General features: G+C 50.4%; 1 protein-coding gene across 6 annotated transcripts in view; it reads left to right on the top strand.

Annotated features, from left to right (window-relative positions):
- Nucleotides 1–22,998, top strand: part of NIPBL (NIPBL cohesin loading factor) — a 2,053,700-nt gene that overhangs the window by 848,319 nt on the left and 1,182,383 nt on the right. For all 6 annotated transcript variants that reach the window (XM_069627143.1, XM_069627142.1, XM_069627145.1 and 3 more), the window contains one exon: nt 8,073–8,159. In XM_069627143.1, coding sequence (XP_069483244.1) covers nt 8,073–8,159 — 87 coding nt within the window. The remainder of the gene's footprint in view (nt 1–8,072; nt 8,160–22,998) is intronic.

Below are 22,998 nucleotides of genomic sequence, written 5' to 3' on the forward strand. Positions count from 1 at the left end.
GCCTCAAAGCCGTTGTCGAAGTCGTTGGCGCCTCGGTCGACGCCTATTCCATCGGCGCCCTAGACGCCTTTTGAGGAGAATTTGCCGGAGGTGCGCCGGAGGTCGGTGGAAACTCTGAGGAAGGCTCTCTGTAAGTCGGTGAGGCCTGTATTTGAGCCTTTTTCTGTACTCTCATCCAGAGTGGATTTATTCCAGCCTTTGGATTATATTTCAGAGGTGGAAGAAGGGTCAGATGAGGAGGGGTTTGTACCCCCTGAGGTCCCTGATGACCTGTTGTCTGGTCACAGCCAGATGGAAGACCTACGTCAGTCCTTACATGACGCCAGTGGTCTGGAAACCTCTCCGGAGGTTGAGTTTGGCAGTCCCGAGCCTGGTACACATGCTGAGTCCTCGTACGGGTGTCTCATGTCGAGGGTGACTGAGTAATTTGGGTGGTCTGTTCCACCTGTGGATTTTCTGCAGGATGACCTGACATATATATTGGACCAAGGTCCACCCACTGACCCGGTGCTGCCATTTCATATGGATTTACAAAGAAGGGTGGAGGTGGCTTGGATTGCTCCGGAGAGTCTCCCGGCAGTGAATAAGTCGCTACCGAAAAAATACCGTCCAGCCAGTGACGACCCCTGCTACTTGTCTCCGCACCCCAACATGGAGAGTTTGGTGGTGCAGGCAGCTACGGCCCCAGCGAAGCAGGCTGCGTACCCTACCATCCCTCGGGATAGGGAGGACAAGCGATTTGATGGTTGGGCGAAGAAAGTAAATTCATCTTGTGGTATGGCTTTAAAGGCAGCCAACTCCTTTTGTGCCTTGGCCAGATTCACTCTCACTCTGTGGAATTGTGCGTCTTTGGCGGCTGAACATATTCCCGAAGGGGAGGAACGGTATGGTTTTCTTGCCCTCGTTCAAGATGGCAAGGATCCCATGTGTGAATCCGTTCAGTCGGTTCTGGACATGGCAGACTTTGTCAGCCGGTCCATGGCGGCGAGCACTGTGATGTGCAGGTTTGCGTGGTTGCAGAAGTTGGGGTTTGCTCCTGATGTACAGTCCCGGCTTCTCAACATGCCCTTTGATGGTGTCCATTTTTTTGGCAGCACGGATGACGAGATCCTTGAGAGGTTGCAGACCTCCAAAACTGCAGCGAAGTCGTTGAGCGCTGCAGTACGTCAACCTCCGCCTTTTTGTCCTAAGGGACAGCAGTGGAGGGGAGGTTCCTTTTGATACTACTCATCCTTTGGTAGATCGTGGGGAGCTGCCAGTCAAAGGGGCCAACGTAGGAGTACCAGAGGTGGAAAAGAAGGTACTCGAGGTGCCAATGCTGCTCGGGCAGTTGCCTCTTTGCCCTCTGGCACTGCCGCAGCCGCTTCCGCTCAGTCAAGAGGCCATGTCCCATGGTTTGCCGGTTGGGGGGGGGAGGCTGGCACAGCATGTGGTAGAATGGCGTGCCGTTACTTCAGATGTGTGGGTTCTGGAGATCATAGCCCACGGCTACTGTCTTCCTTTGCGGCAGAGGCCTCACGACAATCCACCAGGGACGCTCTCTTTGAGTCCGGATCTGCTCCTTGCGCAGGAAATCCTATCCCTGCTGGAAAAAGGCACCATAGAACTGGTGCCTGTAGCAGAGAGGGACAAGGGATGGTATTCCACATATTTTTTGATCCCGAAAAAAGACAGGGCATTGAGACCTATCATGGACTTGCGTGGTTTGACAAGCTCCTCAGGAAGGACAAGTTCAAGATGGTTACTCTTTCTCAAGTCCTCCAGGCCCTTGAACTTCAGGATTGGTTGTTGTCTCTCGACCTCAAGGATTCTTACTTTCATGTGCCGATTCATCCCAAGCACAGGAAGTACTTGAAGTTCGCGGTTGACGACTCGCATTTTCAGTTTCTGGTCCTGCCGTTTGGATTGACCTCTGCCCCGAGGTTCTTCACCAAGCTAATGGTTCTGGCAGCATATCTCAGGAAAGGGGGATTCACGTCTACCCCTACCTGGATGATTGGTTGATCAGGGCGCGCTCTCCCGAGCAAGCCCTGGATCATCTGTCCATCACCTACCACTCCCTTCACAAGCTGGGCTTCTGACTCAACTTAAAGAAGTCTCATTTGACACCTACCTAGCAACTCCAGTACATCGGAGCAGTGCTCGACACATCCCTGGGGCAGTTTTCGCCTCCCCAGTTCAGTGCTCCTCACATTCTGCAGATGGTGCACAAGTTTCAGCGTGCCCAGAGTCTCCAGGCGTTCGAGTTCTTGAGGTTGCTCGGCCTCATGCCATCCTGCATTCTACTCGTGCCAGAGGCCAGGCTGCGGATTAGATCTCTGTAGTGGGCTCTCAAGATGTAGTGGTCGCAGTCCTCCGGCAGGATGTCGGATCCCGTTCAGGTGCCACCCTCGGTCGCCCAGGATCTTCTGTGGTGGGCTGTCAAAGTCAATCTGATGAGGGGTGCACCATTTTGGCTACCCTGGCCGGAGGTGACGGACGGATCCCTCACGGGATGGGGAGCTCATGCCAACGAGTTGAGTCGGCGGTCGTTGGTCTCCGTCGGAGTCCAGATTCCACATCAATCTGTTAGAGCTGCGGGTTGTCAGGCCAGCCCTGAAGGCTTTTCTGCCATCTGTGCCGGGGATAAATGTCCCGATTATGGCGGACAATACAGTGACAATGCACTACCTCAAAAGAAAGGGTGGGCAGGGTCACTCCCACTGTGCAGAGGCGCGGTGCAGCTCTGGTTCTGGGCCATCCAGCAGGAAATTTGATCTCGGCAGTTCATCTGGCCGGAGACAAAAACGCAGCGGCGGACGCTCTGAGCAGGCAGAGCATGGTCTCTCACGTGTGCGAGCTGGCTCAGGAAGTTCTTTTGGAGATCTTCGCCCTTTGGGGGAACCCCACTAATGGATCTCTTCGCCACCAGTGTCAACCGGAAGTGCGAAAGATTCTGCTCACAGGAATTGCCTCCAAGAGTAGCCTTAGGGGACGCGTTCGTAGTGGAGTGGTCCTTCCCACTGCTGTATGTGTTTCCTCAAGTCCCCGTCATTCCGCAGGTGTTGCGGAGGTTACGAATGTTCGGTTCCCGAATGATCCTCATTGCTTCGGCATAGGCCAGGTGAACGTGGTACCTGGACCTTCTAGACATGTCCATCTATCCTCCCTCCATGCCGTCTTCCCTACCGAGACGATCTGCTCTCGCGGGAGGGGGGTCGGGTTCTCCATCCCGAGGTCAAGTCCCTCAGCCTTCATGCTTGATATCTGAAAGGTTGAGGTATAAGGATGGGGGCCTGCCCGAAGACGTGATGGAGGTGTTGCTTTCAGCCAGAAGGCCAGCAACAAAATCCCTGTACCGTTGCCGTTGGAGAAAGTTCTGCGACTGGTGCAGGATACAGAATGTTGATCCTTTTCAATGTTCAATTCCGGTGGTTCTATCTTTTTTGCTTTTATTAGCCCTCAATTGCCTGCAAGTGGGCACCATTAAGGGTTAGCTGGCAGCGCTGTCCATATTTAAGCGCTCGTCTGAGGAGTGTTCTTATTTTAAGATTCCTTTGATTAATCAGTTTCGAAAAGGGCTAACTAATGTGTTTCCACAGTAACCTTTCCAGGTGCCGGGATGGGATTTGAATTTAGTTCTAAGGTTCCTAATGGGAGCTCCGTTTGAGCCCTTACATTCTTGTCCATTGAGACTGTTGTCCTTGAAGACTGTATTTTTAGTTACGGTTACTTCTGCTTGCTGAGTGAGTGAGTTGCAGACACTTTCCGGCAAGCCGCCTTTCATGGTGTTCCATAAGGACAAGTTGTCCTTCGGGTTCGTCCTTCTTTTCTTCCGAAGGTTGTGTCGGAGTTTCATTTGAGCCAGAAGGTAATTCTTCCGGCGTTTTATCCTCCTCCGCATCCTGGTAAGGAAGAGGAGAGGCTCCATAGGTCTGATCCTAGGCGAGGTTTGAGTTTCTATCTCTCACGGATGTCCCGGGTCAGAGTGGACGATCAGCTCTTTGTTGGATATGCTGGAAGGCGTTTAGGTCAAGCTGTTTCTAAGCAGACCTTGTCCAGATGGATCATTTTGACGAACCCTGAATGTTACCGTTTGGCTTGTAAGGATCCTCCGGTAGGCTTACAGGCTCATTCTACTAAGGGTGTGGCTGGCTCCACTGCTCTGCAGAAGGGTGTTCCCATTCGTAATATCTGTCCATACATTTGTGAGACACTATTCCCTGGATTACATCCATGGGCAGGATTTGGCCTTTGGGAAGGCGGTCCTCTATTCCGCAATTTGATTGGGCATTCTAAAAATTCTAAATTCTTTTCCCACCTCCATACGTTGGTACTGCTTTGGGAGTCTGTCAGAGATGTGGAATACGTCGGAGGACACAATCCCCTCGAAGAACAAGTTACTTTCTTACTTGGTAACGTTCTTTCGATGCGATGTTCCTCCGACGTATTCCACATCGAACCCTCCCAGCCTGCCCCTCTACAGAATTTCTTATGCGATTGCACCTTACGTTTCTGCAAGGCTTTCTGTAGTCATACTGGCAGAAGATTGGTGCCATACATTATAGGGAAAAAACTACCACTGAGGCTATGGGCGTCGTGCGTCCTACATATAACATCCGGTGACATCGGCTCTCGAGGCACAGCGTATCGATGTCATTGACGCAGGACACAGACGCCGAAAAATAAATTCCGAAGCAGCACAGCTGTGGACATTACTGTCAGATGTGGAATACGTTGGAGGAAAATCCCATCGAAAGAACGTTATCAGGTACAAAAGTAACTTGTTCTTTCAACCCCAGGAGGCCTCTACCAGTTTAAGGTTGTTCCAAAGGATGGTCAATCACGTTCTGAATGGGGTGGAGGACTTCTGCATGGCATACTTGTATGACATTGCAGTGTTCAGCCCTACTTGGAAAGAACATATTGATCACATAGGATATGTGTTGCAGTCTCTTGAGCAGGCCAATCTTGCCATAAAAGCAAGTAAATGTCAAATTGGTCAGAGTAAAGTGGTCTACCTTGGACATGAGGTAGGAGGAGGTGAAATAAGGCCATTGCCTTGCCTTGCAAGGTACAAGCTGTTCAAGACTGGGACACCCCTACTACTCAAACCCAAGTGAGAGCCTTTTTAGGTCTCACAGGTTACTATAGGAACTTCATAGAGAACTATGGGACCATAGCTTCTCCCTTGAATGTGATCTCCTCACCCACATTCCCCAAGAAGGTCAGGTGGAATGAGGAATGCACCAGGACTTTGTCAAGCTCCAGTCTTAAGTCCAGTCTTAAGTCTTAAGAGCTCCTGACTAAAATCAATCCTTTATTGTTCAAATAGATGCTTCCAATACAGGTATAGCTGCAGTTCTGAGTCAACTGGATGAGAAAGGCAGGGAACACCCAATCTGCTTTATCAGTAGGAAACTGAAAGACCCTGAAACAAAGTGGGCAACCATATAACGGGAGTGTTTTGCCATTGTGTGGTCATTGAAGAAATTTAGACCATACTTGTATAGATCTACTTTTGTAATTCAAACAGCCACCAACCCTTGAGATGGTTAATGCAGAAGAAGGGGTAGAATCCTAATTTATTAAGATGGTCAATCAGCCTAGTGGGGTTTGATTTTACCATTGAACACAGGTGCAAGTGTAATCACCAAAATGCTGATGGTCTCTCCAGAAAGTATGACTGACTGGAGTAAGGAGATACATCCAGGGGTGAATTAAATCCTCCTGTCCCTGAGTTGGGGGGCGGGGTTGGGCGAGTGTTAGGGAGAATTCTCAGAAATGTGCCAATTCCCTCTACCTTAGAGACCACCAGCAATTTTGCTGTATTTTGAGGAATTGATTTTTTTTAACCTAGAGAATGCAAGACCCTTTTTCCCACTCACTCATGTATTTTAATGTGCATTTTGTACTGTTTCATTTGGTTATGGAGCCTGCCACACTCCATAGGCATCATCGTTTACATTGTGTAACTCAGCACCTTTAGTGCAGTGACACAGGGAAGTTTTAGATTTCCCAAGGTTGAACTACCTTCTCTAGGATAAACTGTTTCCCAGAGCAGTAAAGCGAAATTGACTTTGCTTACATTTGTAACTTTCTAGACCCAGCACAGACTATCTTACAATAGAGTGCTGGAGGGGTTACCTAGTATCCCCTTTTTCCTAACTCGTCAAGTTGATGTTACCCTTTTCTCACTGAATGGCTGGTGGCAGTGGTTTCGTTTTTACTACCATGGTGTGCATTTACCGCGATCTGTGTTCGCAGATGCAGTAAAGCACCCATGGGTGCCATTTTTGTCAAAATGGCCCTGGTCTTCTATTTTCACCATTTCTTTGTGGAAAGGTCCTTTTTGATATTTACTCTGCGTGCCCGAATCTCCCTGTGCTTAGTCTCCTAGAAGACCCAGATGCACTCTGTGATGATTGGCTGGCTGACTGTCCTGCAAGGACAGCCACCCTGCTGGGTGAGTGACAGCTAGGCTGGAATGAATGGGAGAGAATTGTATAAAAAGTGAGTCTTTTGGTTTGGAAGGCAGTCGACCACTGTACGAAGGAGCTGAAGAACGTGAAGAGGACACCTGCTGCAACTCCTTGACCATTGGTTTGCCCGGTAAAGCCCTGCTGCAGTGCCAAAACGCCAAGTTCGCGTTGACAGAGAAGCCCTTGCTTGGGGGCCTTATAGGGAATAAGTACTTGTGCACGTTTAGGGATTCCTGCCAACACACCCTTCGAGATTTGTCCACTGATGAGGACATGCGCGTAAGAAATCCAGAGAAGGTTAAAAGGCTTATATATTGGATAGTTACGACTGAGAAATTTCATTGCTATCCACCCCTTTCTTATTTAAATTATGAGCGTAAGAAAAGGGGTTGTTGGGGAGAATTTTCAGTTTAGTGCTAAATTCCTCCCACCTTAGAGACCTCCAGCTCTTTTGCTGAACTTTGGGACTTTGAACTTTTAAATTCTATGTGTGTTCTGTGTTTTCTTTCGTTTTGGAGTCTAACAAACTCCATAGGCATCATCTTTATCAATGGTGTCACAAAGCACTCTCAGTGCAGTGGCACAGAGAAGTCTCTTAGATTTCTGAAAGGTTTAAATACCTTCTCTGGGATATACTACTGTTTCCCAGAGCAGTAAAGTGAAATTGACTTTACTTACATTGTACTTGCTAGACCCAGCACATCCTATCTTACCATCGGGTGCTGTAGGGATTACTTAGTATCCCCTTTGTCTAGTTTCTCATGTAACTTTTTTATTTTACCCTTTCTACAATTAATGGCTAGTGGCAGTGGTTTACTTTTTACTACCATTGTTTTCACCGCGGGCTGTGTTCGCAGCTACAGTGATGCACCCATGGGTGCCCATTTTGTCATAATGGCCCCGGTCGTCTTTTTTGCCATTTCTTGTTGGAAAGGTCCTTCTTGAGATTTACTCTGCGTGCCAAACCAGGTTGGTCCCTTTGTTTGTTTCGTCTTTGGTGGGATTAGCAATTGAATATCGCCTCTGGCTCCAGTATGTCTGTCAGGGGCATGAAGTGAGGGAGGCTCCCGAAACTCTGTGCTTAATCCCCTTGATTACAGGTAATTGGCCCCAGTGCGCCTCTACATTTAAAAGGAAAGAATGTTTTTTCTGGTGAAAAAGTTTGTCTCCTGTCCCTAGGAAGGGACTCCCATGCAGTATGAAGGAAAGGGGACTAAGAGTATGTTGGTCACTATGGTGAGTAACCTATAATTTGTGGCTCAACATAATAGATTGGCCCCTCGGAATCCACCCTGTACTAAGTTGGCTTCGTAAAAATAGTCTTGGTGTCCCATTGAGGACCAAGTTCATGGGTATTTTCTTTTAACTTATGTCAGATTCACACTTGTTTATGAATATTTCATAATTGTTTGTTGCTTAGAATTATTTCACTAACCAAAGCACTTTTCAAATGTTTATACCCCACCTTTCTACTGATAAAAGTAACATTGGCAATTATTTTTCTTACAAGCTGTTTTGTTGCACTATACAGTCCTATTAATACTGACCATTATTTTTTATTTCTCTAGTTTTAATGTGTTGAATAATCAATGGTTCTTTTTTATTTTACAGCTTGCAACAGAAAAAATGGTGAAAGTTCTCAGCATCCTCGAAAAAAATATTCAAGATGGGGCAAAACTCTCTACATCGCTGAACAATGCAAGTTAAATTATGTTCTTAAAGGATTTCATTCTTGAGCTGTATCACTGCCTATTTCACTACCTTTTCATATCAGTATGTTATTCCAGACTTTTTCTGCTTTGGACTAAATTGATTATTCTAATGTTTGTGTAAACTTCATTTTTGGTACATCAACCTGACAGCCTTTAATGTCCAGACTGAACTTTGTAATCATCCTAATTAGGGAGAGTAATAGTGCCTCTTCTCTCCCTCTGATTCTAGGATCAGTAGTGCTCACAAAGGACGAGCTCCTGCCCCCTAACCATATCACCATATCTTATCTCTTGGCTTAATTTTACATCTCTAAGCATCTGATTCCAAGTCTATCCTTTTGCTCTTTTACACATGACTATATAAACCCCTTTCTGCTGTTCACCTTTGGATAGCTCCTATTTGAATAATTGTCTATACTTAAGTGCCAGTTTTTGGATGATCAATTCACACCTCATTTACAGGTAGTCTCCTCTCTAAGGGTTAAATCAGTAGTCAAGACCATACAATCAATTACAGAATGTCGATACAATATGTGTAAAACTGTGCGCTTCAAGTAGTATTTACTAAAAACGAAATTCAGTATATTTACGGGTGAGCTTTTTAGGAATTGTCTTGAATGTGCTGAGTTCATTTTGAAAGTCCAAGCTCTCTGCCTTGTCCCTAAAGTGTTTCAGGCCAGGATGTTCTTAAAATGAAGAAACCCCAATGCTTTCCTACTTTTCAAAGTCAATAGTGAGGAATGGCAAGCAACATGGCCGCGCGCTAACGCTGCTCTCTAGGGCATGGGAAGGCCTGTCTGCAATATGACTTCTGTGGATCGACATGGTGCTATGTGAGCCCAGGTGCGGGAACCCGTGGGCTTATGTAGTGTGGATATGAGGAGTCATGAAGCTGATTGCTCGTAACATCGAGCAGAAAGAAAGGCCTGCAGGGGACCTGCTCGCCAGGGCGATGCTCCTTCCAGTCACATGGTCGACTATGCTAAAAGACATACGAAGGTGGCAGCAGGGCCCTGCTGGGGAATGCGCCACTCGCCAGTTGCAGTGTATACGCGTGGCCTGGGGGTCCCCAGTGTGCAGCTGGCTATTGGTGGGTCTGGCGCTCCCCTTCGCATAAGAGGAGACCTCTGAGCTTGGCGGAGGGTGGGAGCACAAGCCCGTGGGGACTGAACTGCAGATCCGACCCTGAGCCCTGCGTACGGGCAGAGCGGTGCCCCGCCAGGCTACACACCTCATGGAGCGGCACACCACCTCCGACAATACTGCCCGCTGAAGCCAGCGAGGATGCACTGTAGCCCTGCTGACTGCACGCCAATAAGCAGGTGCTTCCATCACCACGCTGCATTTAATATCAGAACGAAACTGCATATGATCTGTGGGGAGTGCCGGTCATGCATGTTGTATAACGATCAAGCAACCTCTGCTTCTAATGCGCTACTGGCTTTGAACTCTGCGCTGTGCATACCACAACCATCAACCCTGGACACCATACAAGTGATTCTATGCTACCCAGCCACCTCTCTGGCCTGAAACATGGTCCTGTGAGCTGCAGAGGTAGTGCGTTTGACTCCCCTACTGATGCACATGGTCCCAAGCGGGGGATGGGGGGAAATCAACTGCAAGTGCCTCACTACAATTGGCAAACCAGAGGTGCAGGGCTACCTAGAGCCGCTGCCTATACTCCCTTATAAAGGAACAATACATGTTGGATTGAGACGAGGCACACTATACTGGAGTGTGTTCCCTGTTGGGAGCATGCTGGGCAGGAGACTGTGATGATTGGTGGGGTAGCCTATTGGAGTTTCCGCAAGAGATGTCAGACGCTTGAACTGGCCCGGGGGTTACATCAGCAGAGATGCTCATCAGATCTGGTAACCTCGGCAGACATAAATGAAAAAGCCCTGGTGGTCTATGCCCCGACGGTCTGATTCAGATGCCGAGAAAGTGAAACCAGATGCTGCCTGTGCCCCCACATCAGCTGTGCGCACCAGGCTTCTAGGCGCAAGGAGTGTATGGACGTCCCAGCTCAGCTTTAGGCCTTCCTGGCCGAGATGAAGACCATCGGAAGACATACCCAGGAGACACTTGGCACAATGTAGGAGTTGATGAGATGAATGACATTGGGGGTGGTCGCGATCTACAGGCCAAACAAGAAGCAGACAATGAGGCATATCTTTGTGCTTCGGAATAATCAGGAACCATCCACTGGGCTCCTGTCCCTAAACCGCAGGCCGGAGAGACCCTGGGTCATCACACTATGCCTTCTTAACTTCTAACACAAGGTGGATATATTGAAAGCGTATCGAACAGCAGGAACGGTACAAATTGGTGGAGCCAAGGTGCGTCTCTTCAATGACTATTCCGTGGAAGTATCGATACGATGCAGAGGCTTTCACCCGATATTCACTGCTCTGAGGTACAGACCATCAACACTAACTCACAATTCTGGCAGTACGGACTATACAACTCTGCAAACAATGACTCTTTCAATGACCCCAGAGAAGCCTGGAAATTCTTAAGACCATCGCCTGGTGGATGCTGATACCCTCCCCAAAGAGACGGAGCATGATGCGTCATGCGCCGGGGCGGCCCTGGCCCGGGAGACCCACACTGCAAGTGCCAGATGGAAAAGGGGTGGTAGATGCCCAAGGGGACTGGGACGCAGCATAAGAAACCTAGAAAGGGCGGTGACTTGATGGGCCTATTGGACCGCCCCATGACAGGTGATGGGTGAATCCATGCTTGTTCTGAACATTGATTAGCCCCCAGAGCGCTGATAACCTTTGAGACTACAACACAACTACATAATCGGCAATCCACTCACTGTGGAGGGATCTTTGGGTAAAGGATCTGTGTGACAAGAAAACGATCTTACCATTCCAGTCTGCTAACGATATATTGGGCTTCGCAGCCTCAGTGTGGTAGTGTACCTCTCTAAACACTGGATTATGACTAAACTCACCACTACAGAGTCTAGAGTTAGGGAACCAATGACTTGTGAATCAGACTTTGGGTGTGACACATCGGAGTTCCCCAGGCTTCAGACTCTACGACTTCTGCATTACAGAAAATCATAGCAGAATAGTTACACTGGCAGATAACTAGTCCGATGATCTAGCGACACCACTTTGCACAGAGGATATATGAGGCATTTGACATGATCCACACTGTCCTGCAATCTGCGACACAGGGAAATGCAATACAAACTGCTACACAGAGTATATTGCACACCTTTTCAAGTTACATGCCATGGGTCTATACCAATATCCCCTGTGCTGGAGAAACTGTAGGGGGCGAGGAGGGTTGGCACTATCGGGCACATTATGTGGGCTTGCCCTGTTATACAGCCTTTCTGGGGCTTGGTGCTATAGCGTCTGGCCAAAATTGAGAACCGCAATCTCTCCTTAATTTTTTATTTTAATTGCATTGAAATTGAAACCACAATTATTTTTTTGATAGCAATACCACAATGTCCCAAATCCTACATCCAGAATAACAAGAAAAGAAAAAAAAAAAAAAAATCTAAAGTTTATCTACAGTGGTCATCCTTAAAACAGAATCTCACGATAACTATTCTACAAGTAAATATAAGTTGATCAAGTCAAAGTTTCAGACAAGATTTCAGATACAAATTTAGCCAGTGCGATTACTTATTTCATTTAACGTCCTTCCATTAAGGACCTCCACCACACTTCTGAATCTGAGATTTGATAGTCCGACAGAAGAGGTCTGAAGTGTTTTGTTTGTGCGTCCCTGAATGCCAGACACAATGTTATAAGGTGTTTCAATGTTTCAACCTTAGAATCATCTTCACAGTAACGACAATTATTTGCTTGCAATAATCCACAAATTGCTTGTATCTCGTTCATGGGGTGGAGGTTCAAGCAAGTTTGCTGGAATTGGTCCCTGACCACCTTGTCAGGGAACTGCATTAAATAGTCGCAAAATGTTTCTCGTTTCCTGCCTTCTGGGGGCAGGAGGGCAACAGATTGGTAGCTACCAGCTACCTCAAGGGTTAAAATCCAGTCCTGCTCTTTTAGTCGTTTCTTAGCCCATACAGGGTTAGTCACGAGCCGCTCAAGTGAGCCTCCAATCTCTACCAGATGTTCTTGTTTTCATTCTCCAGCTGTTCAGAATTGGATTGCGGGAAGACCTTTCTCTGTGTACCATTTCCAAGATCAGAGGCCGTGAGGGCATACAGCATTTCCTAAACAGAGCTAATATGTCCATTCTACTGTACATTCCAAAGATGTAAGTCCCAGTTCTCTCTGAATAATCGCGATAGCAGTCGATAGAGGGACACCTAAAAACCTTTTTCCAAAATATGCCTTCGAGGCATGACCATAGTGGCTCAGGGATATTAAACATAGCTTCTGCTCCGTATGTCACAGCTGAGACTACTTTTGCTTTGCAATACCAGAGGACGGGCATGATAGAAAAGCAGCCATTCTGGTTTAGTGTACATGCTTGGCTAGTGAGAGCTTTTATCTTTACTTGCAGCTGTGATGTCATCAGGGCTTCAGGTCTTGGATCACTTAACCAAACACCGAGATATTTAAAGGATTGCACCTATCCCCTCTTAGTCTAAATACCAAGAGAAGCCGTTTTTCTCTTTGTTAGAGTTCCCGAAACTCAACATTTTAGGTTTTTTTCCTTATTAATTCCAAGGCCGTTTGATGAAATATATCTTTGCAATATCCCCTTGACTGCACTGGTGGTGATTCTGTGCGTCCAGGTCGAAGATTGGCATGACGATCCCCTGACGTGCCAGTTTGTGCAGATTGCTCTGTTTTCCGCTACGAAGGCTATAATGATCGACTGGAAAGTAGCTGGGGCCTGTCTCTCCCGTCCGACATCCTAGCTTCCTGAGAATGAGCCGCCATAAATGGGTGAGATTAAAGGCAAGTTGCCTTTCTTTGCCCATCGCGCTAATTTGGACTGAAATCTCATAATTTGTGAGTACTTGTTATAATACCCTACACATCCTTATGAAGCCTGCATTCGGCATAACAATACTTCATTTCGATTTCACTGTCTTTACTGAATGCAAAGCGAGCCGCTACCACCACTTTCTTAAGATGGACGCCTCTTTCACACCATCTCGCTGACCAGCATTCCATTCCTGCAAGCTGCCCTCCTATTGCCAGAACAAGTCTCTATTGACCAACAGGATTCGCCGGCGGCAGGAGCCGGGACCTGCAGCCTAAGGGCCTCCGCACAAGAACGTGTCTGTGCCTGTCCAGGCCGCGGGGTACGTATTGCTGCCCTTTTTGCCATTAACCCTACAATCAGTGCATATTCTCCAGCATGGGGTCTGGCATGGATTCACATGCTCATGAATATTCCCCGTCGTCAGGCTGGGAATCCTTGGTAAAGAAAAATCAGTATCAGTTTTGTTTCTGATCTGTCTTTCGTAGTAGTAACCAATCACTGATCTCTGCGTCATACTGACCACAGCCAATGACTGCCATCTCCCTAAGCCCCGCCTCTGGCAGCCATCTTCAGATTTTTACTGCACGTTAATGTGTTGGGATCCTCGTGCTATTGCTCTCGAGCTGTAGTGCGTTTGCGCGCTTTTTCATAGGAAAATTCTCTTTTTTCAGTCAAAAGAGCCTCAAGCTCCACCGTTTCTTTATCTGATCAACGGGGACCCGTGTTGGATTCCTCTACGCCCCTCAAGGGTGAAGATTTCGTCGAGCCACGCTTTTGGAGGACTCCAGAAGTTTCTCAGGCCCATCTCGGACATGGCCCAGGAGAAGCGAAGCTCGACGCCCGGAAAGCTGTTCAGGGTCTGCCCTGGATGCCAGCTTCAGAATGTCTTTAAGGAGGACGAACACTCCCTTTGCCTCTACTGCCTGCAGGAGGACAAGACGCACGTGAAGGACGACTGTGCGTTTTGCGGCAATATGTCGGAGCGGACCATGAAGGACCACCATCTGCGTCTCGCCAACTGGCTGGAAGGGAAGAGCCCGTCAGGCGAGAAGAAGAAGAAGTCCGAGCGGTCTTCTAAGACCTTTGAGCGCGCCCCGGCGACGGGGGCCCAACAGAAGGCCAAGCACCGCGAGTCCGTTGGCTCCGGGAGCGCCAAACGGTCGGGCTCTACGGTTGCCAGGCAGGGCGCATCCTCCCCGGCACCATCAACCACGAGCCAACGCTCTGGCTCGGGTAAGAGGAAGGCGGAGCACCCGGCGAAGCTCCTGGAGAGACCCCGTTCGAGCTCAAAGGCCCCATCGGAGGGGGAGCGAGGCGGTGACCCTCCCCCCAAGGAGAAGGCGGTGAGCGCACCTAAGGTGGTGAAAGACTTGATCCACCTTGACAAGGCCTCTATCGAGACAGTCGCGGTGGCCCTTGCTCAGCCTGTGGAGGCTACACCAGTGGAGGCGACTTCGGGGCTCAGAGTCTCCCTGCCACCGCAGAGGGAGTCCTCTTTCAAGCCCATTGACAGGACCCCCGTGAAACCTCCGACGGAGAAGAAAAAGGGGGGGGGGCAGGAGGTCGTCGTGGATTCGGCCTCAACCTCTGAAGAGGAGCTGATCGAAGTCTTAAGCCACGGCATTGGCGTGGAAGAAGACCAGCCCGTCGGGAGGGATCCCGACATTGGAGACGACGAGAACGTCGAGGGTGCCGACGAGGCTCCTGACTGCCCGTCGGAATCCCCTCAACCAGTGCCGCAAGACAACTCGGCGGCCATTTTGTTGGCTATACAGTCCTTCTGCTCGGAGATAAGTATGAGATTGCCGTTTCCACCAACGGAGGAACCGCTCCCGACAGGGGACCCGGAGCCAGGCCCTTCTGGGAGCCCTCCTCCTAAGAGAAGAAGGATTCATCTTCCACCTCCTTTTCAACCATCGCGCCCTGCTCAGCCCTCCTTCCCGTCCACGACCTGTGGGGATGATACGGGGACGGACACGGCCGCGACGGGTACAGATGACGAGGTTTACGACGAGGATCTTCCGTCGTCGCCTCCTCCCCGGGCTTCCCCGCCCGACGAGATTTGATCGTTTCATGCCATGATCGCCAGGGCATCCGAGCTTTTCCAGCTCTGCCCGGAAGAGAAGGAAGGTTTCCTTTATCAACGGCGCGAGACCAAGAGGAAGACGGTCCTCGCTGTACCTCTACTGGACGATATCTGGGATGAGGGTCTCGCCCTCCTCAAGAACCCATCCACAACGCCTGCGAGAAGGGATTGTTACGAGAAGAAGTACCGGGTCCCGGACGCGGCCCCCTTGTGCCTTCGGGCACAGCCGACCCCGGACTCGGTCGTCTCCGCGGCGGCCAGGAACAAAGCGGGGGAGGGGGGCTTCGGCCTCTACGTCAACCTCCCCACCGGACGGCGAGGGAAAGAAATTGGACACGATGGGACGCAGAGTCATCTCATCGGCAGTGACGACGATTAAGGCTGCCAACACCTTAGCCATCGTAGCCCTACGGATCTTGCAGGAAGGAGAAGTGGCGTCGGACCATGCCATTACGATAGCGACGGACATCGCTGACACTGGTTTTCGCCAGTTGGGCAACGGCGTGTGCCTTAGACGGCGTGGATGGCTCAAGGCAACAGACTTCCGGCAGGACGTGCAGACCAGAGTTTTGGACATGCCATTCGACGGGAGCAACCTGTTTGGGAAAACAGTGGACGATTCCCTACAAGCCATCAAGACGGACACGGAGATGGCCCGGGCTCTTGGTGTTCTCCAGCAACGACGGCCGCCCTTTCGGAGCGCCGGAGGCAAGCAGGGTGCCTCCAAAGGTTCTGGCGGCGGATATTCCACCCACCATCAAGCGGCCCGTTCGTCGTCACAGGAAGCCTACAGGGGACGAGGCCGTCGTCGCCAGGGAGGACAAGGCGGCAAAGCCTCGTCGAAGCAGGACTGAACCGGCCGTGGGATCGGGCCCCCACCGAATCATCCCGGTGGGAGGCCGGCTGGCGAACTTAATCAGCGTGTGGGAGTCCATCTCCACCGACCGTTGGGTGCTGGACGCCCTGGCCCAGGGTCACGCGCTCGAGTTTCTAAAGAAGTGCCCGCGCGTCCCCCCCCCCCGTGGCCAGGAAGGAACATCACGTCCCTCAACTTCTCTTCGAGGTAAAGGCGATGCTCAAGAAAGGCGCCATCAAGCTCGTCCCAAAGAGGCTTTGGGGCTCCAGAGTTTACTCAAGATACTTCCTTGTGAAGAAGACAGGAGGATGGCGTCCCATCCTGGACCTACGACGACTGAACAAATTCATCAAGGCACAGAAGTTCCGGATGGTCACCCTCCAGCATGTCCTGGGTCAGCTGGAGGAGGGCGATTTCCTGTCGTCGTTGGATTTGGAGGATGCCTACTTCCATATCCCCATCCTAAAGGGACACCGAAAGTTTTTCAGATTCGTGGTCCTAGGGCGTCACTACCAGTTCAGAGCCCTTACCTTCGGATTGAGGTCGGCACCCAGGGTGTTCACCAAGTGCCTTGCACCGGTGGCGGCGCGGCTGCTCCTGGAGGGGATCCACGTCTACCCCTACCTGGACGACTGGCTCATCCGAGCAAAGACAAAGGAGCTCGCCGCGGAGCACACGGCGAGGACCGTCCAACTACTCACGGACCTGGGATTCTCCATAAACTACGCCAAGGCCGACCTGGTGCCCGCACAAGACGCACTGTTTCTGGGAGCGAAAACTCGACACTGTGGCGCTTCTGGCCTCTCCATCGGAGGAAAGGACGAGGGCCATCTTGGGCAAGGTGCAGCGGATGCTGGTTGCGGACGCGGCCAGGGTGAGGTCCATCAAATCCCTCCTCGGAATGATGTCTTCTTGCATTTATCTCATCCGCCTGTGCAGGCTTCGGATGCGCCCGTTATAGGAGTCCCTGGACGCTCGCTGGATCCAGATGACGGGCAGCTTCGAGGACAGGATCACACTCGACGAGAGCTTCCGACGAGCGATCCGGTGGTGGGGCACCCGCGTGCATCTGACGGCGGGCATGGACTTCCAGACCCCGGGCCACCAGAAGACAGTGACCACGGATGCCTCCCTAGAAGGGTGGGGAGCGCACACCAAAAATCTGCACGCGAGGGGCCTTTGGCTGCCGACGGAGAAGTCCCTCCATATCAACGTCCTGGAACTCCGTGCAGTGTTTTGGGCCCTCAGGTCCTTTCTTCCGTCCCTCAAGGGCAGGGTGGTGAGGATCTTCTCTGACAACACCACCACCATGTTCTACATCAGGAAGCAGGGCGGTACCAGATCCCCAGCCCTGTCCAAGGAGGCGCAGGATCTGTGGCATTGGGCCGTCGCCCAAGGGATATTTCTGGTGCCGTTTCATCTGGCAGGAATAAAAAACGCCATCGCTGACTCGCTCAGCAGAGAGCTGCGCTCGTGCCAAGAGTGGGAACTACGACAGGATCTAGTGGACCGCCTCTTCCGACGGTGGGGCACACCCCAGATCGATCTGTTCGCGACGGCGACGAACTCCAAGTGCCGGAGGTTCGCCAGCAGGTTTCCCCAGCCGAGGAGCATGGGCGATGCTTTCTCGTTCCCCTGGGAGGGCCTGTTCCTATATGCGTTCCCTCCATTGCCGCTGCTGATCCGGCTCATCAACCAGCTCAAGAAGTCACGGTGCAGGATGATCCTCGTCGCACCTGCGTGGCTGAGGCAGATATGGTTCCTGGACCTTCAGGACTTGTCAGCGTCCCCGTCAATCAAGCTGCAAGTGGTCGCGGATCTTCTCTCCAGGGAAGGAGGCGCCATCCACCATCATGACCCGAAGTCGCTGAACTTGCAGGCCTGGCTCCTGCAGCGTTAGAGTTTGGAGGTTACGACATACCGGCCGACTGCAGAGAGGATCTTGCAAAGGCCAGGGCATCCTCAACTCTTAAATGCTACGGACACAAATGGAAGAGGTTCTCTGTCTGGTGCCACACACAGAAGATTAACCCTCTACGGATTACGGCTCCTCAAGTACTGCCGTACCTGCTGACGCTGGCCAAGGCTGGACTGGCGCACGCTTCCATCAAGATTCATCTTGCTGCGATCTCCCGATACACCAGAACCACGGGGCGGACGTCTTTGTGGTCTCATCGTCTGGTGAAAGAATTCATGAAGGGACTGTTCAGATCGTTCCCGCCGGTGAAGGCTCCGGCCCCAGCGTGCGAGCTCAATTTGTGCTGACCAAGCTCATGGGACCTCCGTTCGAGCCTCTGCACTCAGCTCCGTTGAAGTTCTTGTCGTGAAAAACAGCGTTTCTTGTGGCCATCACCTCCGCACGACTGGTGGGAGAGATCCAGGCCCTTTCCTGCAAGCCCCCGTACTTGACTTTTCACGACATGAGGGTAGTGCTCAGGACGCACTCCTCCTTCATGCCCAAGGTGCCGTTGGACCCCCACCTCAACAAACCCTTGGTGTTGCCTGTTTTCTTCCCGTAGCCTTTGTTGCCGGCTGAAAGGACTTGGCACTCGCTGGATGTGGCTAGAGCGCTGAAGTTCTACGTGTGAACTTTGGAACGGTCAATCAGGGGAAGGCTCTCTCGAAGGCTTCCATTTCCAGATTGCTCTCCGGCTGTATCATGTACTGTCATCGGTTGGCAAACCGACCGCTGCCTGGCCGTCCGAGAGCCCATTCCACCAGAGCGATCGCAGCTACCACGGCTTTCCTATCTGGTGTGCCCTTGCTGGACATCTGCAGGGCTGCTACGTGGAGGTCGACGCACACCTTCACGAAATTCTACTGCGTCGACCGGGATTCCAGGGAGGAGTCCAGGGTCGGCCAAGGAGTGCTGTGCAACCTGTACGCCTAAGCTGAGCCTAATGAGGAGGTAAGAATTGCTTAATGTTGAGTTTTGGATGTAATGCTCAATGCTGAGCCATTGGCACCTCCCGTGGTTGTGCATATGTGTACTGCTATGTATTCCTTTATTCATGAGCATGTGAATCCATGCCAGACCCCATGCTGGAGAAGGAACAAGTTACTTACCTGTAACTGTTGTTCTCCAGCATGGGTCTGGCATGGATTCACATGCGAACCCTCCCGCCTACCCCTCTGCGGCTCTTCACTTGGTCATACTGCCACTTCACGTGCTACCAAATCTGAAGATGGCTGCCAGAGGCGGGGCTTAGGGAGATGGCAGTCATTGGCTGTGGTCCGTATGATGCAGAGATCAGTGATTGGTTACTACTACGAAAGACAGATCAGAAACAAAACTGATACTGTTTTTTCTTTACCGAGGATTCCCAGCCTGACGGGGAATATTCATGAGCATGTGAATCCATGCCAGACCCATGCTGGAGAACAACAGTTACAGGTAAGTAACTTGTTCCTTATTCATCTGGCATCCAACTTTCTCAAATATCACTTTGTTCCAAGAGGACTCACGTGGTCATCCAGGACACTTGCGTATGGACCACTCCATGACTGTGGCCGACAAACACTTACCTGAGCATTACACCTACATATCCTCTGACTCACGCGGTAAGCCCACAAACAACTGCTATGATCCTCCTATTTTTAGAAATTTCTCTATTGTGATATACTCAAGCCGATTTTTGCCATTTACCAGTTAATGCCACTACCTAATGTATGCTAGTCGAATCGTGTCAGTGCCATTTGCCAGTTACTGCCACTGCCTAATGTTCTATGCTTGAGTCGAATCTTGCTAATGCCATTCGCCAACAAATGATCCGCCCTACTAGTGTTGTACCTGCACTCGCTGTATACTAAACATAGTTCATTACAAACCTACCATATTGGCTACATCCTCCACAAACTGATTCCTATTCTGTTGTAACTATACTTCACCATTCGTGGAGTACATTGCCTTTTAGATCTCTCAGTAATAGTCTTTCTGATGCTTGTTAATCTGCTTTGAATCACATGCTGTGTATATGGTCTGACATCCAGTGGTGACCCTAGAATATTGCATCTCGTCTTTCGAGGATCCAAAGGGGATGTCGGCATAGGCGTGTCTGTAACACTATCCCTATAGTGACGTGTAGTGTACCCAAAATCCCTCACGCGTCGAGGTCCCTCAGTTTTTTCCACCCAGATTACTGGTCGCCCTAATATGGAGCTCTTACATACAGAGAGCGTTATTGTCACAATTATCGACTTTGGTAATTATTCCCCTTAAGTCACTTCGACGTTTGATTCCTGTGCAATGCTGAAGACTGCTGCAGACTTTCGACGCCTGTTGGTCCGGCCTGTACGGTAGCGAGAGTGCGGTCGGGGATTTAACATAGTATTTACAAGTATGCCTTTCCTCTTTCACTCTTTGCTCCCTGGGTTTTTTCATCGCTGTACCCATCTTGCGCTATGGCCAAGACGCCATTTAGATTTTGTCCCTAGTGTAGGGCCAAATATCTGTGGAAAGACTAGCACCCTCGGTGCAACAATCATCTTCCCCTCGATCATAATGAAGCAGCTTGTAGACTCCTTCTGCCCAAGACGATTAAGGAGCGCCATCTAAAGCGGTGGGCAGCCTACGACATGTCCCAGGCCGAATGGTCTTCTCCTGCCGCCGAAAATGATGGGGGGGGACTAGCGATGACCAGGCCTCTGATGCGGACAACGTTGACCTAACGGCGGACGGTTCTCGGTCAGCAGCGCCCGTCCCCGCTAGGCACAACGCGTTTCATGCTATGGGGAAAAAAACATTCGACAGGGGCGCTCAACCCAAGGTTCTGCTTTGGCGATACTGTCGAAGTGTACCAAAACACCAATGGACCTGTCAAACTTGGCAGGATCCGCTGATATGCTTTATCGGCAGCCTTCCCTGCAACCGCAGCCATGGCCTGCGACTGGGCAATCTAAAGTGATGGGCGCTAGCACTAAAAAAACATGTGGCTGTCGAGACGCTCCAGGAGGACGGGCAGACACCGCTTAAGGCCCAGGTGGTGCCAAAATCCACTGCTCAGCCTCCGATTCAACAGGCAGATTGCCCTGATTCCCCGAGCATCGGCTAGAGCGTCGCTAGGATTGCCTCGGCAGTTAGACTGAAGGAACGGTGGAAAGAGGTGGCGAAACACAGATCGGCCAAGAGACGCGCCAAAGGACGCGCCACAGCACCCCATACCCTGCAACGACTATACTGACAGTCCTGTGCCTTTATCTAGCATGATGGACACATTTCAACGTCCCAGAGAGAGAGATGAGCCCTTTCCTCCCCTGGACCCCTCTGGTTCATCCTCATGGACCAGGGAGAATTCTGAGGGGTGTATGGACAGATTAGAGAAATGTGTCTCTTATTCTGAGAAGTTTGCTCCCAAGAGACCTCGGGAAGACCTTCCTTTTACACCTGTATCCAAGTTTCAAAGGACCTTGGAGGATCAGCATGAAGGGTATATACCCATGTCCTCACGGACGATTAATTTATTTATTTTTTTAATGAATTTTTTATTTTGAAAAATAAACAATACAAACCAAACTAGCAGCATTATTTACAATAAACTCGTGAATATCAATTAACGCTCATTACTGCTCCCCAAATCCCCCCCTCCCCCTCAAGAGCTTATTTGCATTTCTAGTTCTGTATCCGCTGCGTGTGGCTGGGTATCGCTTCCTTCCGAAGCTGCAGGATCCACTACTGTGCCAAACAGTCCTGTTACCATTCTCCAAGCCATCAGGTTACCTACATCTTCCTCCCCGCAATTGCTACATGCCTCCTGCCACACCACCGTTTCAGCCTCCGCCCATTTTTGCAATTCCCGCCACCATACCTCTACCCGTGGCTTGTGGCATTGCTTCCAGCCCATGGCTATCCTTCTTTTAGCAAGCACATATGCCAGGTCCCTCAGTTTCCCAAGGTGTTTAGTGTTCCGTGGTCTGGGAAACCCTCCCAACAGGCAGGCCCAGGCCGTATCTATGTTGAGCGGGACCCCTTTATTCTCTAGTTTCCGTGCCACTTCCCCCCCCAAAAAGCTTCAATCACTGGGCAAGACCAGAACATGTGTGTCATATCAGCGTCTTCCTCATCGCATTTTGGGCATGCTTGTCTTCCTGCGTTTGCAAACTTAGATATTCTCTTTGGGGTCATATAGGCTCTATGCGTTATGTATAACTGTATCTGCTCCAATCTAGCATTTCTGGACACTTTCTTGTGGTATGCTATGGCACCTTCCCACATTCCATCGGTCATCTGTGCCCCCACCTCCGCTTCCCAGTCCAGCCTCAGATCAGTCAAATCTTTCCCCACCCGGGTCATCACCATCTCATATAGTCTAGAGATCTCGTGCCCTCCCTCCGATGTGTCATATATTCCCATTAGAACGTCTGGCTCTTCCGCCACTACAGTCTCTGGCCAGGTTTTGCGAGTAGTCTGCACTAGCCTAAGATACGTGACATATTGGCCTCCATGCAAGCCTGTCTCTTCTCCCAGGTCTTCGAAATCTTTAATAGCCCCTTCTTGCCATATGTCTCCCAATGTGGCCAGCCCAACCGATTCCCAATAGGTCCCGATTATCATCCTGAGCTGGTTGTCTCCCCTAGCCAAGGCAACCAGTGGCACCTGTGGGGAACACGGGCACGGGTTCTCCATCAGTTGGCATACTCTGTGCCACATCTTCCACCCAAGCAACAGCATACCCGGGCGTTCTTTCATTTCAAGTCTAGGAACCCAGATAATCTCTTTTAGGTAAAACGGGGTGCAGTCCTGTCCAAACAGCCTAGATTCAGGAGTTTCTTCATCAGAGAGCCATTTGGTTACATATTGCAACTGACTGGCTACATAATAGGCCTCAGAGTTCGGCAGCTTAATGCCCCCTCTATCATGGAAGTTCTGTAGCTTCCATAGCGCCACTCTATTGCGAGTGCCGTGCCACAGGAAGTCCCTACACATGCTGTTCAGTTTGACAAAAAACTTTTTGG

Source organism: Ambystoma mexicanum, chromosome 6p (assembly GCF_040938575.1).
Source record: "Ambystoma mexicanum isolate Mex_15411 chromosome 6p, UKY_AmexF1_1, whole genome shotgun sequence".
NCBI classification, from domain to species: domain Eukaryota; kingdom Metazoa; phylum Chordata; class Amphibia; order Caudata; family Ambystomatidae; genus Ambystoma; species Ambystoma mexicanum.